General features: G+C 45.9%; 1 protein-coding gene across 3 annotated transcripts in view; it reads right to left on the bottom strand.

Annotated features, from left to right (window-relative positions):
- Window positions 1-6,608: 6,608 nt before the first annotated feature.
- USP46 (ubiquitin specific peptidase 46) overlaps window positions 6,609-18,077 on the bottom strand; it is a 58,497-nt gene continuing 47,028 nt past the window's right edge. For 2 of the 3 annotated variants that reach the window (XM_014460207.2, XM_014460209.2), the window contains exons 7-10: window positions 16,723-16,806; window positions 14,175-14,372; window positions 10,643-10,721; window positions 7,696-9,803 (exon numbers count right to left, since the gene is read on the bottom strand). In XM_014460207.2, the coding sequence (XP_014315693.1) occupies window positions 9,702-9,803; window positions 10,643-10,721; window positions 14,175-14,372; window positions 16,723-16,806 (463 nt within the window). In that variant the 3' untranslated portion in view covers window positions 7,696-9,701. Of the gene's footprint in view, window positions 9,804-10,642; window positions 10,722-14,174; window positions 14,373-16,722; window positions 16,807-18,077 lie in introns of all 3 variants that reach the window. The other variant, XR_002830543.1, reaches the window with a different exon arrangement.

The raw sequence follows: 18,077 nt of genomic DNA, 5'->3' as shown, positions 1-18,077 counted from the left end.
CTACATAACGCTGACTTGGAAAGCAATGGAGGAAGCCTTGCTAAGGTCTCAGGGCTTCCAATTCCTTCTCGACTTGGGAGAGTTCGTACTATTATCCAGGAACTTCCTTCCCTCTCTGGCATTCTTACGTTTAATCCATTGATCAGTGAACTCTGCCAATGACATGCCATGAGGAAAAACACCCGCAGGAAAGGGGAGAGACAAATGGAAGCATTGAGCCTGGTCCACCTCTTTGGGAGAATTCCACAAGTAAGGGGCTGATGGAGAGGTGAAAACTGAGAGAGCACGTGAGACAGCTGTGAGCCATAGACGCTGTCGTCCTGGCACACACATGCGTTTGGCCATATTCTGTAATCTATATGTTATAAAGGGCCATTATCTACACTAATAAAAGAGAAACATGCAAATTGGTGTCACTCTGCTACACCCACCAGCCAATCAGGATGAGTATGCAAATTAACCCAACAAAGATGCCGGTTAATTTGCATATGCAGGCACAGAGCAAAGACTGAAGGCTCCACCCGAGCGAAGACTGAAGACGACTGAAGACTGAAGAGGCTTGCCTTCTCTGCTGCGGTCGGAGTGGAGAAGCCTCCAGGCTTGGCTTCTCCGCTGTGGCCGGAGCAAAGGCCTGGGTCCCGGGTGCCGGAGGAAAACTGGTGCCGGCAGCCAGGGGAAGGAAGGCCTATTGCACAAATCTCTTCATGCAACAGGCCTCTAGTTTTCATATAATTTTCCAAAATAATGTGGCTACCGTCAAGTACTTCAGTTTCATATTTCACAGTATACATGATACAAATTACATCTATTCCAACCATAAAATCTCTGTATTGCAAAAGTGTTTCTGATGTTTATAAGGAAACCTTTCAAGTTAGAGGAATGACACATTATTTCAAGTTAATGACAAAACAAGTGGACAGTCCCTTACAGCTGGTTGTTTATCTAACTTGTACTAATACCTCATGCATTTATCCCTTATGGGTTTCAACCCCTGAAGCGTGAGCCCCTTTCCAGGGCTATCTGAAATTCTCTCCGCCCGAAACAAGGCTGGCCACAGTTAACTGTGGAAGCTGAGTCGTGGGTTGATGGAGGTTCAATATTCTCTATTGTACCTTTGTACATGTTTAAAATTTCCCATAACAAAGTTTTTAAAAATAAACTATACCTGCCTTCCCTGAAATCTATTTTAAAAGAGATGCTTTCAGTCAGCTTCATCTAAATCTTAGCGTGACAGAAATCACATACTCGCCAGCCATGCCTAAGGAGAATGGCGCATCATTTCTCCTATTCCTTCCAGCTAGCCTTCGCCATTTTTCTTTATTGAATGTTCTTCTCACCCGTCCATCACTCACTTATTCGCAGCTCCTGTTCTCAGATGTTACAATAGACTCTCTGCCCCACACTTCACTCCCCCCTATGTACAAATGGAGCAGAGAAAAATCCTGCACCCACTGTAATTAAAGTTCTATTGTATATCCTAGACTTTGAGGTCAGCAGACAAAATTACAAATAAATGCCTTTAGGGGAAAAAATAATGTAAAACTGCTCCAAAATGCAAGATAATTTTCTAGTAATTCTAAATCAACAAGTCTCTATTCTGTATCACTTTTGGGGAGCTCTTAATCTTTGTGCCCCCCAAAATCAATAGCTTACAAAGAATTTTCACCAAAACATGAGTAACAGAAACAAAACAGCATATTTGCCCTCGGGTAGGACTATGCGGAATAAAATGCAGCCCTGCCACCTCAGCCGGCTTGCTGTTGGGCACTGTCCCTAACCCTCCTCCAATAAGAAAGTGGCTCTCAGACCTTTGACTTAAACCCTTCTATCTGTTTCTCAAAGGTGCCGTGTTTCTTCCCTTCCTTCCTGCCCTCTTTGTAGCATTAACAAGTGAAGTAGGAACAGGGACCAGCTGTCCTCCTCTGACGAGGTTCTTCCACACCAGCCCTGCCGACAGCAGGACCTGACTTCACTCAGCCGCCCCGTCTAAGCAAAACCTTCAGAGGGACCCAGAGCACTGTTGTCACAGGGATCCTGTGTTCATGGCCCCATCTTGCCTGTTTAATTTAAGCCCTGGTTTGGCTTCAAGATAACTGTAAGGTCTTGGGTTTGTTTGTTTTTAACAAAACCCATGGGCAAATTACATATAAATATAAATATATATAAATAGAGCGAGTCCTGTGCAGCAGCTGAGAAAAATTGGGGGCTATTTCTAGGCTATTCCCACTAGAGGGCACTAGGCTCTGCACTATGTCCCCAATCATCCCACTGACCCTCCGCCTTCACCCTTCTCAGACCCTCACTCCACCCCAGACCTATGGCTCTAAGCTCACATGTAACAAGACCCAGACAGAACCGGAACCCTCTGTGGAGAACATTGGAATTCTCCAGACTGTACTCTCGCGACAGGTGGAGGTCAGGGCCCATCCCTGTCGTCAGACCCCACCTTGAAGTCTGACCCTAAATGAGCTCCCGGGCTCGAGACAGGCACACCCGGGCCTGAGAGATTCTAAGGGCAGGTGCAGAGGTGCCAGGAATCCACACACAATGAACACAGCTTGTTGGTCTCACCATATCCCGCTCACCATCACCACGTTCTATACCTGTTGAGCTTTCCACAAGTTTCTACACCTCACAACCACGTTCTCACTGCATTTGACAGGTTAGGGAAAACCGAGGCCCAGGTGATCCAGTTACTTGAAAGAAGCTTCTCTTGGCATCCAGTCCGAACACCGTGCCCTCTGGGCAGGAGTTACTGCAAATCAACCAGACGAATGGGGGACTGACGACAGCCTTGACCGTGTGTGGCTCCTTCTCCTTCCCACGGCGAAGCAGCAGCCCAGGCTGACCGCAGGAAGTGACGGATCTGTCGGTTAGCACACTCCTCTGTCGATCCTCTCCCGCCAGACCACCAGGCACACAACTGTGGTAGAACACAGTGTAACCCTCACAGCAGTGAGGCCACACACCGTGGGGAAGCTGAGGGAGAGAAAGAACGTATAGGATTGGGGTTTGGTTTGCTTATTTAGGGGAGGGCTCAAGGAACAGGGGTTCCATCTGGATTGGGTGTGGTCAAGCAGTGGGGACGGTTCTCTGACCGTGTATCTGAAACCTCATCTAGGACCGATGAGAGCTAACACTGTCCTGGGTGAAGCAGTGACTCCGATTTGGGGGGAGGAGACGCTTGGTGTTTGTGGTCGCAGTGACCTTGTTTTTGTCTATGCTTAGACAGAATTATGAAGTTGTCTTATTTTTTGTTTCACTTCATCATGGTCTCAGCTTGACCTCGTCTGAGGCTGGTGTCTGTGAGATCACTCCAGCCAGAAAACACCACGGCCCAGCTGTGAGTGCCGAGCAGCCCCCAGCAACATCCAAGGCGTAGCTTTTCAGGCTGGTGCCTGGCTGTCAGGGGCTGCTTGTCTCTCACCTCTCTTTGCCTTCATGCCTGGAGAATGTCGTGGGGATTAGATGAAATGGAACAGTATAGCGTAGTACTACCCTACAATGTTTACGTAACTAGTCTATGCTTTCTATTGTTTTGACAGTTGTGTGTCTCCTCAAGGAACCATGGAGAAGAGCCCCTTTTCCAAACACCATGCATTAGCACGGTAACCCCAACAAATTAGGTCGAACCAACCTCTAACTTCATGGAACCAGGAAGCCACAGTCAGGACCTGAACTCTTATGCCTTCTGATCCTCTATTTCCCCACATGCTGACGATGGCACCAGCTGGCAACCAGCCAACACTGGAACCTGGACTAAGTCCAGGAGAGCTTTTTCAGGCTTCTATTGAATTGGGTCTAAAATTCTCCCATCAGAGATCAAGGTCAGGGCAACAGCAAAGAGCACAGAATCTGTAGGTTGCATATCAATCAGCTAACGGCGTTTGTGGGGCTCAGTGGGGTTCCATCTAACCCTGCAGGGCCAAGTGCACAGATTGGGGACCAAGGCTGAGAAGCTAAGAAGTAATGCTAGAAGGATCTTAACTTTATTCCCCTCCTCTTACTCCTGAGATCCACACCCCCTCATTCTTCTATGTTCTGTACAAATTCCCATCTAAGGACAGAGTCTGCGGTGAGGTTGTTCCTCATAAACCTTCACAACTCCGCAGATGACAAAGTGTAAAGACCCCAGGTCTATCAATGAAGATCCGGGAAGAGGGCTTCTCTCTATTCCACAACCTTCACCCCAACTTCTGCTGAAGCCTTCTAAGTCCAGGGGGACATACAACATACCTAGGCTAGCAATTTATTTGTATTCTCTGGGTTTTGGGGGTAGCAGAAATAGAAAAATATGCAGAAATAACTTCTTTTCAAAGACTTTTCAAAAAATTCATCCTAGGGGTGGAGATGCGAGGAGGCCAATGGAATGATCTTTTCACACAGGTTTCGTCAAGTCCTTACAAAATATTTTTCTATCCTTTCGCTTGGGAAACGAGTAAATAAAACTCAACTTGGAGATGAGCTCTGGAGTGAGAAGGCTTAGCCTGCTCAGGAGGTACGATGGCTCACTTTTAAAATGTCTCATGTTTATTTTCAGTTGTCTCAGCACAGAATGTTCTGTCAGGCAAGGTCAATTAAGACAGACGCTGAAATAAAATTACAGCTGAATTGGAGCAAAGGACTTGGTTAAATATCGAGAAATGGTGGCTTCAACCATCAAATTATTTTGCTTCCAGCCAAGTCAAATCTATGTCTCAGTTTTCTTCTGAAAGCTCAAGACTTCGCTAAGGAGGTAAGAACAAAATAGAATTTCAACCCACAACGTAGGTGCCCAACCTCCCCACGAAGGGTTTTTGTGGGGTTCCACACCACCCTGATACAGCCTGCGCCCTCACACAAACATGGTCCGTGCAACTGAGGTGAATATGATACCCAAGGCTGTTAATAAATACTTTACTATGAATCGCCATGTGGGAAATGAGCACAAAGTTAGGAATCCTCGTTACAAAATCTCGTGTCATTTCTGATTGTGGTGCCTCATAACCAACATGAAGTTATTTTTCATTTGTTTGTAAATTCCTAATGTGCTTTTTTAAGCACTGTTGAACCATAAGGGAACTATAAAAGGAAACACAGGTTGATAAACCAATAAAATAGTCACACAGCTTAAAAACTCTCATGCCCTGAATGACTGGTTCTAATTGGTAACTAGAGGCCTGGTGCACAAAAATTCATGCACTCCAGGGTTTGTGTGGGGGGGGTGGTCCCTCAGCCTGGCCTGTGCCCTCCTGCAGTCCGGGACCCCTTGGGGGATGTCCACCTGCCAGACATCCCTCTGGCAGCCTGGGAGCCCTCAGGGGATGTAAGTTCCCGGGGAGCAGGGGTAGCGGGCCTAAGCCGCAGTCGGACATCCTTAGCGCTGCCGAGGCAGCAGGAGAGGCTTGCTTGCAGCTATCAGCCCGCCTTGTGGCTGAGCGGAGCTCCCACTGGGGGAGCGCACTGACCACCAGGAGGCAGCTCCTGCGTTGAGCGTCTGGCCCCTGGTGGTCAGTACACGTCATGGCGACCAGTCATTCCCTGGTAGTTCTGCCCTTAGGGTCAATTTGCATATCACCCTTTTATTATATAGGATAATGTAAAGAAAGTGTTTAGATATTTGATTCATAAAATCCAGTGTTAAGACTTTCAACACGCCGGCTCTTTTAACGTGAGAGTTAAGAGGCAAGATGCCCAAGTCCTTGATGCAATGTAATGGATTTATGTTTTTGAAACACTGTGTGCTCTCTAGAAGGAGCTGACAGGCAAGCTCAGGCAACACTGAGAGCAGGCAGGGAGAAGCCAGATGCTGATGGGATCCCAGAGCTGCAGCCACTTCCTTTTGGGGAATAAATCTTTTATTTTGCCAACTAGTAGATTTCATACGCAAAGTCCCTAGTTAAGCAATTCTTGGTGATGCCTAATTACCAATCCTTAATTCTTTTTTTTTTTTCCCCCACCGATATGCTCAATTTGCTATTCCCCGGATACAGATTTCAGGATTAATTCTGTTGGCCTCTTCATTCAAAACTAGTAAGTTACCTCCAGAACAGTGACTTTATCAACCTTGACAGTAGCATTGCCTCGATCTATTACAATGACCAGAATGTTCTTTACATTCCCACTGCTATGAAATTAAGTCCAGAATAACTACCTAGATATGAGACTTAACAATGACTCACATGTTTATAACATAATGTATATAACATTACCCAGATATAATTCTCTAGGAAGAGAATTCCTATTTTTTTAAATTTATTTATTTTCTGCAAACAATTTTAGAGGCAGGGTGTTAAACTGATTGAAATTTCACAAGATTGACATTATTGCTTAAAGTGCTTGAACTGTTACATTTAAAAAAATTAAGGTACAGATTATTTTAAGTGAAAACTATTTGTTTTTTGTTTTTTTTTTAGCAACAAAGTCATATGAATGCCACACACATAGAGTAACTATTTTGGTTACACAGTAATGGAAGCCAAAAATAAATTAATGTAATACTGGAAAACAGAAACTTACTTAGGCAGAAAAGTAGGAAACCCTTTTCCCTGACCCATGCCATCTACAGAGTGAATCACAACAGTGCTGATAAACGCCTTGACCACAGGAGAGCAAAACAGGGCAAAACATTTAGTGCACAGTATTTTAATACACGGGACTATACAAAGTTGATCAAAATGCAATGTTTAAAGATAAAGTCCATCTGTAATAAAGCTACACTCCAATATCGAAAATAAGCCCTAAGCTCCAGTTAGAGCATAGTTCATTGTTAGGCATGCCCATGAAATTAGGGGTACCCAGGAAATAAACGCCTGGGGACCATTTCTGCCATTTCTTTCCCCACTTCATCTGACATCCAAAATATACCAGCTACACAACCAACCGGCTTCCTATTCCGACCAGCACCCTCTTGTGTTGTTCCTTGGCTGCCTCAGACCAGGCCACTTGGTGCAGCCTCAGAATGGAAAACGCATCGACATCCAGGACTAATGTCAGCATTTTACCAGAATTTACCTTTTCGGCATACTGCACCATAATCTAGATGCTAAACTAGTAAGTAGCCAATAAAGCAAGTATTTCTTCTCGTGTCAAGTGTAAAACATGGTAACTCATTTTAAAACACCCAGCAGTTGAAAAAAAAATACAGCAGGCCTTCCTCCCGAAAACGACTCGTAAAAACCCTGGCCACGCCAGGGGCACTGCTGAGCCTTGTGCTATCCTTGGCCTCCGAATGGTCCGGCGTTTCCCACACCAATCTCTGCTCTGGGGGATGAATGAGGGATGAAAAATAAAAGTGTGTGCATGCTGCTGTCTTTACAGAACGTGAAATGACCCGGGGGGAAGTAGCTGCCTAGTGTCTGTTTCATTAATTGAAGAGAAGGGAGAAATTACCCGATAGCTCTAAAGTTTAAAAACCCGACGGAGTGCTGGAGGATAAGTGCATTTTCCCAATCTTTTCCTGCATCACACGACCATTTCCATGTCTTTGCATCATCCCCCATTCTTGTTTTTTTTATTCCAAAAATCTATCCATGAAAACTGAATTTTAACTGACACTTTCTAGTAAAAGGAATTACTTCAGTTAAGTCACTGGAAAAAAACAAAAAACTCTTTATAAAAAAAAAAGGCATCCTGAATCTATGACTTTGCATTTAGATATTACTTACACAGGCTTCTAAATGAAACATTTTTTTTCTAATAAATTAGCTTCAAGAGTCATTTCAAAGATAATTTTAATAGTTTTTCTTATGAATCAGTTCCAAATATATTAGATATCAACCATCATTTTCTTAAGCTTTGCAACCTGCAGTCAAATATATGGGTTATATATAGTACAAACAGTTCCCTACAGCAATCACCTTCAATTGGAAAGTATCTCTCCTTAATAACAGAATAAAAACTCACCTTCCCGGTAAGTGATCACTGCATACGTTTCATGGAGGAAAAAACAGACAAAATATTTATAAATATGAATTTGCCTTTAAACAAGGCGATGTATACTTTTGTCACTCGTATAAAACAATAACGTGAAGATCACCCTGTTTTGTCTTCTCCAGTGAAAAGTAAAACATTTCACTTCAAGCATGAACAAATGAAGTGTCAGCATGCTTATTTAAGTTCTGAGCAATAAACAGTTCACGATATTTCAAAGACAAGAAATCCAGTTTTCATCTAGATAAAGTGCTATGCTCTTACTTGTTGCAAAATGGCCACTAACATTTTCCATTTCAATTTTAGTTCACATTATGCCAAACGCCTGTATGTTCGTTCGCTGATTTATTAGATAACAAGATCATGTGTTCACAGTATATTATAGTGTATGGAGGTCAACCGACTTCCCAAAGGAAGGTCTATGACTCATAGCATTTGTAGGAAACCAAAAACCAGCTCCACGGCAAAACACCACATCAACCCTTTTAATAAAAGGTACCAATACTCAAATGATCTAATAAATACATATATAACAAAAGTGAAAAAAGTAACTAGGGTGAGATGAGGTTCATCCAAAAAACTCCGTCTTGTCAAGCATCCTAGGAGCCTGAGTCAAAGAAACGCCGCCATTTGGCTCCCTCCTCCACCCACTCCGACATTTCCCTCGACCCACCTTCACGCCAGTTAACTCCAGTCTTCCCTCCAGGGAAGGTGCCACGTTGGCCTGGGCTGCCGCCGCCTCAGCGAGCAGGCTGAGATGCCTCAAAGTGAACAGCGGCCCAGCGCGCAGCTGGTCCTAACGGGGCAGTGCCCTCGTTCTCCCGGGCACAGAATGATGCTGGTCTGACTGCTCAGGAGAGCTGCGCTGGAGGCAGCCACCGGGGTCCCAGCCCTGTGACCACGGACTGCGAAAGGCCAGCACCAGGCCTGGAAAGGTGCCCTGGATGCTTAGCAGTGCCAGATAGAGGAGAGAGAGACGCACGGGACCTTGCGGAAGGAAGTGGCACTAAGAACACACAGCAGAGAGTTATTTTCCTGAACGTGGTTTTGGTAGAAAGATAAGTAACTTTTCTCTCCCCGTGAAAGCTTCCTCCTCCTGGCTTTGCCTGCTCTGAGCTCCCCACCCTCTTTGCCCCAGGGGAATTCTGGCTCGAGGTGAGCACAGCCTGGGCACACACTGGCACCTTGAACAGCTCTTCACCCTGTCCCACCTGGAGGATGGTTTTAGTATCTGAGGTTACTCACTTTTAAACAATTTCACCTGCACACACTTAAAGCTATAGTTGCAGCCCTAAAGGTGAACATCTACCCAATTCTGTCCTTCGAGGCAGAGAAGCTAAACATGGGTAGCAACGTTTCCAGGGACCCGGTAAAGGAATGCATTGAAAGGAGTCCCTGGAAACCACTTAGGAAGCTCAGCAAAGACTCCACACGGACTGCAGACATTCTAGGACATGTCATTCTAATCCAGCCAGAGACAGCCAGTGGCATAATGTTTACCCGACCCTAAAATTAGCAACTGTTATTCATATAAATCTTACTACAATCTGATTGCAGTTAACTTCTACCTCAGACTAAAATAAGACCACGAATAGTGCTGCATGTAGAAAAAAAACAGAGAGAGAGAGAGAGAGAGAGAGAGAGAGAGAGAGAGAGAGAGATTAACACAGCCAGATCATTGAGACTCGGAGTAATACATTGGTGGTCCACGGGGAGAAGCAAGTCCGCAGAGAACCCAGTAACAGTGCTTGAACACTCCCCCTCTTGAGTTAGTCCCACGGTCCTTTAAGTTATTCTCGTGACTGATAGAATAAAATATATCCAGATTCTGAATTTTTTGATATATCTGACGTCAGGCCATAGAATTCTTCAATAGCTTGGGCATCAATTTTCTGCAACAAAAGAGAAATAAAACAATATACTTGTGTAACGTGACGACTGGGAGAAGGACAGGAGAACTAATGGAAGGCACGAGGTGTCAGGAACACTGTTGGCTATACAATCACAACTGGGAACTTCCGATGGCAGCCGGCAATTCCACAGACTTGGCAGAAGACACGACTGCATGAACTGCACATCTCTGGGGAGAAAGCCACCCTCGAATTTAGCAGCAGCCACATGTGGACATGCTGGAGGAGCCAGGACTTCTGTCTTTCTAATGGCAAACTGGGGGCCTGGGGAGTCACCATGATTCTTTCCCTTTCTTTTTATCCCATGGGCTAAACTAGACCATGTCTTTGAGCGTGAATTCTCTCCAGCTACTATGCCTCTACAACAAAATCAACATTTGGAATACTTGAGTGTAATATAAAGATTTTTCCAGGTCCAACAGACTGAAAAACAAAGTTTTTAATAACCAATACAAGAAAAATTTGGTATAATGAGAAAATTTTAACAGAATTTCGAAGTGCATTATTTGGTCTTTACCAGAGAGGACTGCAGTACATGAGGCGGCAGAACTCATTATAAATATGACTGATGGTGGCATAAAGCTCCCATGTCCATGGCTGATCAGTTAACCAGAACACAGTATTAAGGAGGCCATGATCACACCCCTTCTCCCTCTCCATAGAGAATGGGAAGCAGCAGGATTTCCTTTTGAGAGAAATGTACGTTGTTCTAAGGTCAGATGGTAGGAAAACAGGCCTCTTCGAGAAAACATCCACACCTACACATTCCCCAAAATGCGATCCCCACCCCACCCCTGCCGCAGAGCTCTCTGCATACCCACCTCTACGATGTCGTCATCAAACAAAAGCCAGAAGCCGTGACTTTTCACAATAGTGATATAATGCCCACGATTAGGACCACTGGAAAAGGCAGAAAAGAAGACAGTAGCCCATTAACATTTACTTCTTTATAAGCAGCGACTCACTAGAGAAAGCTATCATCAGGGCAGAACTTGGCCTGACCGGCTCACAGAGGAGCACCAGGTGCTGGCGCTGTGCTGGGCACATGGAGTGCAGAGATAAGTGGACATCTGGCATCTAAGGACTCACAAACCAGGGGAAAACAGACATTCAGATTCGACAAATATAGCAAATAATCACTGTATGCGTACCTACTATGTGCCAGATCCTATTCTGGCTGTCAGCAGAAAACACAGTCAACAAAACCAAGTCCCACTTTTGTGGGGGTAGGGGTTGAATAGGGAATAAACAAACTAAAATGTAGATGCAGCTGCAGTGGTGGTAAAGGCCATGAAGAATAAAGCCGATGGATGGCATAGTGAGTGGAGAGGGACAGCATTCTCCGATATAAAGTGATGGAAGGGACTGATAACATGAGATGTGAGCAGAAGAAAATTTCCCTGAAGGAAAGGACTGTGGGACAAGCCATGGACTATTAGATGGAAGCATCAGGAATAAGAAGCAGCAAGTGCAAAGGTGTTGGGGGATACAGTTCTTGCTGTGTTCACGGAAGAGCAAGGAGGCCAGAGCCGAGAGAGCCAGGGGCAGCCAAAGCCAAAGGGGGTAGGGGCTCTCATGGCTAAGATTTTGCTGTGAGTGAGCCAGGAAGACCCTGGGAAATTCTGAGGAGTTGATTTAAGTTTCAGAAAGATGTTACTAAACCACAATGTATAATACCAAGCATTAAAATAAACAGGTATATATTACACAACTAGAGGCCCGGTGCACGAAATTTGTGCAGGGGGGGGGGGGAGGGGAGTGTCCCTCAGCCTGGCCTGCACCCTCTCCAATCCGGGACCCCTTGGGGGATGTCTGACTGCCAGTTTAGGCCCGATCCCTGCGCTCTCACAATCCTGGACCATTGGCTCCTAACCACTCACCTGCCTGCCTGCCTGCCTGCCTGATTGCCCCTAACTGCCCTCCCCTGCTGGCCTGATCGCCCCCAACTGCCTCTACCTCGGCCCCTACCACCATGGCTTTGTCTGGATGGATGTCTGGAAGATGTCTGGTCTAATTAGCATATTGCCCTTTTATTAGTACAGAAGATAAAAATAGTAGAAAGAACAACTAAACAGCTATTACTCTGTAGTTAAGATTTGCACAAATGAGATTTTAATCCTGACTTTAGAGTTTTGTTTTGTGCAATACATCATTAAAGCTAAAAAGCTGTATTTCCCTACGGTTACTTTCTTTAAATACAAGATGACCCACACGAACTGTTCCTGCCTTTCTCCAACCTCACCCAGCCCTCTGCCCCCTCCCTGAGCTCCAGCCCACTGCTCTCCTCAGCTTTCACACACATCACCCTTCACATACGGGCCTTCCACCCGCTGCAACTGCCTGAAACGATCCTCCCCCAGTGTTTGCACTCTTGGCCCATGTTATCCTGAGGCCTCAGCTAAAAGGTCACCTGGGTAGATAGATCTCTGCCAATCACTCCCCTTGCTCTCACTGCCTGGTTGGTTCATTCCTCACAGTATGAATCAAAATCATAAAGTGTTCTGTACCTTCAGATCCTGCCCGGGGACCCAGGAAACAAGGGTTCAAAAGTGCTTGCAGCAGATATCAGTGAGTGAGGCTGTGCACCCACTGCCACCGTGAGCCAGGAGGCCCTGGCACAGAGAAGGGCTCAGCTCCCTAACCTCAGAGCTTCCCGGTGCCCCCAGCCAGCCCTGCTCTGCGTATCAGAACAATGTGCCTCTGGTGGGAAGAATGTAAAGAATCCCAGTGAGCAGCATGCGTGACTCAGCACCCACTCGCCCTTGCTGTCAGGGCTGCTCTGACCTCGTGCACCATCACAGAGGCTGACTGTCCCAGCCCAGTCTCCCGCTCGTCCTGTCTCTTCAATGGGTCTCCGCCGTGCCCTCCCCAGTGCTCCCAGGATCACAGTTGGCACCACAGAGATCCCACTGAAAACCCATGCGTAGCCTACAAATCTGAGCGCTTGTTTCCCCATCACACTGCCCGCCTCAGCACGATGCCCTCCAGGTACCAGGCTCTGCCTCCCCAAAACCTCCTCTTCCCAAGCCCTGCTGGGGTCCCACCTAGTGTCCCTGGCCAGCTTCCAAATCACTGGGCCCCTGGGTTCTTCAAAGGGACCTGTTAGAACTATTCCTCAGGGAAAACACAAAGCCGGCTTATCACTGCCCGAGAAATATAACTGAGAACACAAAATATCCAGTGACCTGAAGTTGGTCAGTATGTGCAGGACAAAACAGGGGTGCTTCAGATGTGACGTGACAGCTCAGGATACCATCCACCCCAACACAGGATTAAAAGCTCATCAATCCACTCCTCCACGTGGAGCTGTGCACCTCCCGGAATAGTCCGTGCACCACAGCCCGACCGAGGCAAGATGCAGAGGAAAAGACACCCGCACTGCGGCACATCCCAATCTAGAACCCGCGAGGGCAGGGAAAGCTGTGCCCACCCAGGAAGAGAGCACACACCGACCCCAGCTGAGCAAAGGAAAACAAGAGGGGAAGTCTCAGTAGCCTTTCCATGTTCAGACATCTCCAAATTACAGAAAAGATTTAATTATAAAAAAGATTTAATCAAAGGAGTTTCAGCAAAACACTGCTCTTCTCTATCTAGGGGCCTTCTCTCTCTTTCTCTTCTGATTATGTACTTTTTAAAAACAGACTTTGCTGTGGGTTTTTTTTTTAAATAATTTATTGATTTTTAGAGAGAGGGGACAGGAGAGGGAGAGAGAGAAAGAGAAACATCGATGTGAAAGCGCAACACTGATGGGCTGCCTCCTGCACGCCCCTTACCGGGGATTGAGCCGGCAACCTCTTGGTTTACAGGGTGACTCCTAAACCAACTAAGTCACACAGCCACAGCCAGATTATATACTTCTCATGGAATGTTGGGCAAAGACTGAGAAATACATAAAGAATATTTTTTAAGAGTACATTTTCAATCATTCAAAATGCCAGAAAACTGAACTCCGATCTACTGCTTCGTCTTTATTCATACATCTTAAAATACTTTTGAAATCACATAACCTGTAACCTGGCTTTTTAAAAATTAAAATCATAGCATAAGCATTTATGCCTTCAAGTTATTTCAAACTCCTCCCAAGCATCATTTATAACCAAAGATTTATTATTTCCCTTGTGATAAAACATTTAGAATATCTTATCATAATGCAGTTGATTTTACTTTATGGGTGCATGTAGACACATTTATATTTGTTTTAGATGATATATATATACAAGAGCTTGGAAGAGATTCCACAAATAGTCCCATTATTACTGGGACTCACAGCCCAGGAAAGGCCCAGCTGGGTCTGCTTCGGCACAGGGATGACCCCCCCACTTCCCGCGTGCACCCGCTGCCGCTGGCCCGTACCTGCCACAGTGCACCACCACGGCCACCAGGTCATACATGCGGTCCAGGTTCACAGCGTCGCTGGAGGTGTTGAAGAGCCGCAGCTCCAGCGGGAAGACCACGCGGTAGGAGAGCTTGGTGTACCTGTGCAGCTGCTCCATGTACTTGAACCGCTTCAGGTGCAGGGCCAAAATCATGGGCAGCTTTTTCACTCGCATCCTACGGAACCGTGAAATAGAAACCCAGTTGTACCCGACCCGTTAGGGAAACAGAATCCACTGTTGCCTGCAGATGGAGAGCAGGAGGGGTCTAACCAACTGCAAATGACCAACCACTCATAAGAGTAAAAGTCTGCTCACTTGTGTAGAGCTGACTTCTCCCACATCCTTGGCTAACTGAGCACAGTCGGCCAGAGAAAAACGCAGCCTGGGGCTCTGTTGAGTGAGGAGACATTCCAGATCTTCTGTACCAATAAAATTAGGGAGTGCGATCACTCTCTGTCACTGCCCAGCCTGCTAGGGAGGAACAGCACCTGGGTACCCCTCCCCAGCCCCTTCCTGAGATCCTGGACAGGAGAGTGGCAGCTCTGGGGAGAGGACGCTGGGGAGAGGACAAGCAGAAGGGTGTGGTCTGGACTTCCAGGTTCCAAGGACCAGAGGGATGAACAGCCACTGCCAGCCGCTGGCATCAGGAAACCAAATGTGCCAGGCTCACCCCCACTCCCTCCGTGCTCTTGGCCCGTCATTTCCCTTCTCTGGCTCAGTTTCCTCGTTCAGGGGTTGGCTCAGCGCTCCATCTCCCAAACTGGGCTCCTCAGCGCCCTGGAGACGCTAACAGGGTGGGGTTTCTGCGACCCAGTTTGGACAAGGCCACTGTTTTGAAGCTCCTCCCTGCACCTTAGCACAGTGGTTTTGAGAAATCCACACTCAAGGAATGCTTTTCTGTTGTTTGATGCAGCATTTCCCAAACTTATATAAACACAGAGAGCTTTTCTCACCCGAGGGCCGTTAATATTCCTTGGTAGAAAGTCACAAAGACAACAGTCTCTGTAGTGAGCACTGGTAGGACAGAGTGTCCTCCGGGCACCTTCCAGGGCCCTGTCTATGAATGTCCTGAATTTGTGTACATCCTGCTCAGCTTGTGTACACATCTGATGCATATTATTTGAAAGGGACAAATTTTAAGAGAATACTATTCAGGAATCTATTAAGGTAAAACCCTGTTCATAAAAAAGTAAGCAAAATAACAACATCAGCAGAAACATGAATTATGGGGAACCTCCTATTTTATAGAAGTACATGACATTTTAATGTGCGAGACCTCCAGGGCTGCACAGAAATCACCTTCCTGCCACATCGGAAGACCTGGGCTGGCCTAGGTATACGGATGGGAGCAGAGGCGAGCTTCCCTGACCACTAAGGAGAGAGAAGTGCCTACCACCCACGCTCCACCTGCCAGTGACTAACCTTCTGTACGTTTAGATGCAGCAAGGAAAGATGAGAAGGGCTGGGAGGCTGGGCAGAGGAATTATTTCATCCTCAGCCTCAGGCCTCTGAGGGTTTAGATGGCAGTAATGAGCATCTATGAGTTACTGAGAGCATTCCACAACCAGGGGCCGGGTAAATTTAACTCACAGGGAGACTTCACAGGATAATTAAAATGTCAAGTTTCTTGGCTTCTGGGGGAAAATAACGGGAAGCACTGGTTATCTCAGATTGTCCAAGAGCTGTAACTGGTGGTGGGAAAGGATGGGCAACCTTGGGTCCTACATCAATTCAGAATGTGATAACTTTCCTATCAGCTACCCATATAATTGACGTGTTACTGATTTCCTCATGATTCCTTATCAAATAATTCATTTTTTAACCTCATATCTTCTAAATAAGAAGCTCTGCTCTCGCTGGGTGGCTCAGTTGATTGGACCGTCATCCGTCCACCAAAAGGTTGCGGTTTCAATTCTCAGTCATCGCACGTACTTCGGTTGCAGGTTCGATCCCCAGTCAAGGTGTGTACAGGAGGCAGCGGATGGATGATTCTCTCTCACACAGATATTTCTCTTTCTCTCTCTCTCTCTCTCTCTCTCTCTCTCTCTCTCTCTCTCTCCTCCCACCCTCCCTTCCACTCTCTCTGAAATCAATAAACATATCCTCGGGTGAGGATTAAAACGCAAAGAAGTTCCAATGTTTGGGCAATACTAACAACATTACTGAGTGACAACTATATGTCATGTACTCTACTAGGTCCTTTTAATAGTTCGCCTTTAACCCCAGGACGACAGTGACTGTATCTGATGACCACTTGTTTACCCAGGGCACATAGGAGCACTCAATCAATATTTGTGGAAGGAATGCATGAGTGACCAAATGAGCAAATAATCATACGAATGGACAACTCTCCAAGGTGGGCATTCTTATCCTACTTTTAACCGTGACAAAGGTAAATGACTTCCCCAAAGCTCCTTGGCTATGAGCCCATGGAACTGGGATTCAAAATCAGATCTGGCAGGCTTCCCAAGCTGGCTCCCCCTCCAGACACAAAGCCAGCCTCTTGAGCTAAGTCCTTTACGCACCTTTTCTGGGCCTCCTGTTTGCTGCAGCACGTTTCACAATAATATTTCTGTTCACTACACAGTGTTTCTGTGTTGCTGAAGTCTCTGCAGAGAAAAATATTTACAGCTTAAAAAGAAGTCCAAACTGTGCTTGGTGTACTGAGTTTTAAATGCTCTATCACCTATAGGGTAATCTTTAATTGAGCGTAGGTAGAGGAGTGATGAGAAAAGATCCTTCTTACAAGTATGATGCCATTAGAGCGAGTCTACTGGGTTGGACTGTGATTCCACCAGGAGAGATGTTCAACTATAGCTTTATTTAATGGGACACAGACAGATGTTTCCAACTGATTCGGAAAAAACTCAGTGTTTAACAAAGAACACCTGTAAATTGGAGATCCAAATTATAATAGAAAAATACTAACTATATTAAATGCCCACCGCAAAGTTGAGTCCAAAACGTCAATCCCATAAAATTACTGGGACTATTGTACAGGAATGATAAATGGCACATCTCAGGTCTGTATTTCCTAAGAGCTTAAAAGTGAAGATAAGGACATGGAAACCATATACAACTGCCCTTATATGGAACCAAGAAAGTCCCAATGATCAGCATGTGATGGCTTCCTCCCAGCCCTGCTCCCCGTCGCCCCACACCCTGGATGACATGAACGTTGGCCTCCCTCCTTTTGAGAACAAATGCCATTGTGATGTTATGTCTGCATTTGACTTATAGCCTACAGATAGATTCATTTTTTAAATGTCATGGCTTTTCATTCTTTCTGGTCCCTGAGATTCTATTTAACATTCCTGTGGTACTACTTCAAAGGCAGAAAGAACATCCAGAATATAATAACACCCCAGAGTCTTGAAAAGGTCCGTGACATTTCCTTATGCACGGGGAGTGTCCCAAAACCAGAACGGTCACATTTGACTAAACTGAAAATGTTAGCCGAGCCAGTGTGGCTCAATGGTTGAGTGTCGACCTATGAACCAGGAGGTCACAGTTCGATTTCCAGTCAGGGCACATGCCCAGATGGCGGGCTCGATCCCCAGTAGGGGGTGTGCAGGAGGCAGCAGATTGATGATTCTCTCTCATCGTTGATGATTCTCTCTCTCACTCCCTCTCCCATCCTGTCTGAAATCAGTAAAAATACATATTTTTTATATCAAAAATGCTATTATTCACAAGTGAAAGACTCAACCACTTAAACAGAGCTTATCAAAAGAAAACATGGATTATTTGTTCATTAAATTCCCAAATATTTACCAACAGTACTTGGGACTCGGTGCCAGAGATTCGCAGAGTCCCTGCCCTCACACAGCTCCGCCTACAGAGACGTGCACAGGTGAGTCACAGACATTTGGTGCTCAGT

The sequence above is a fragment of the Myotis lucifugus genome, unplaced genomic scaffold, assembly GCF_000147115.1.
Source record: "Myotis lucifugus unplaced genomic scaffold, Myoluc2.0 scaffold_127, whole genome shotgun sequence".
Classification (NCBI taxonomy): domain Eukaryota; kingdom Metazoa; phylum Chordata; class Mammalia; order Chiroptera; family Vespertilionidae; genus Myotis; species Myotis lucifugus.
The sequence above is the reverse complement of the archived record's forward strand: the minus strand, read 5'-3'. Positions and strand labels throughout refer to the sequence as shown.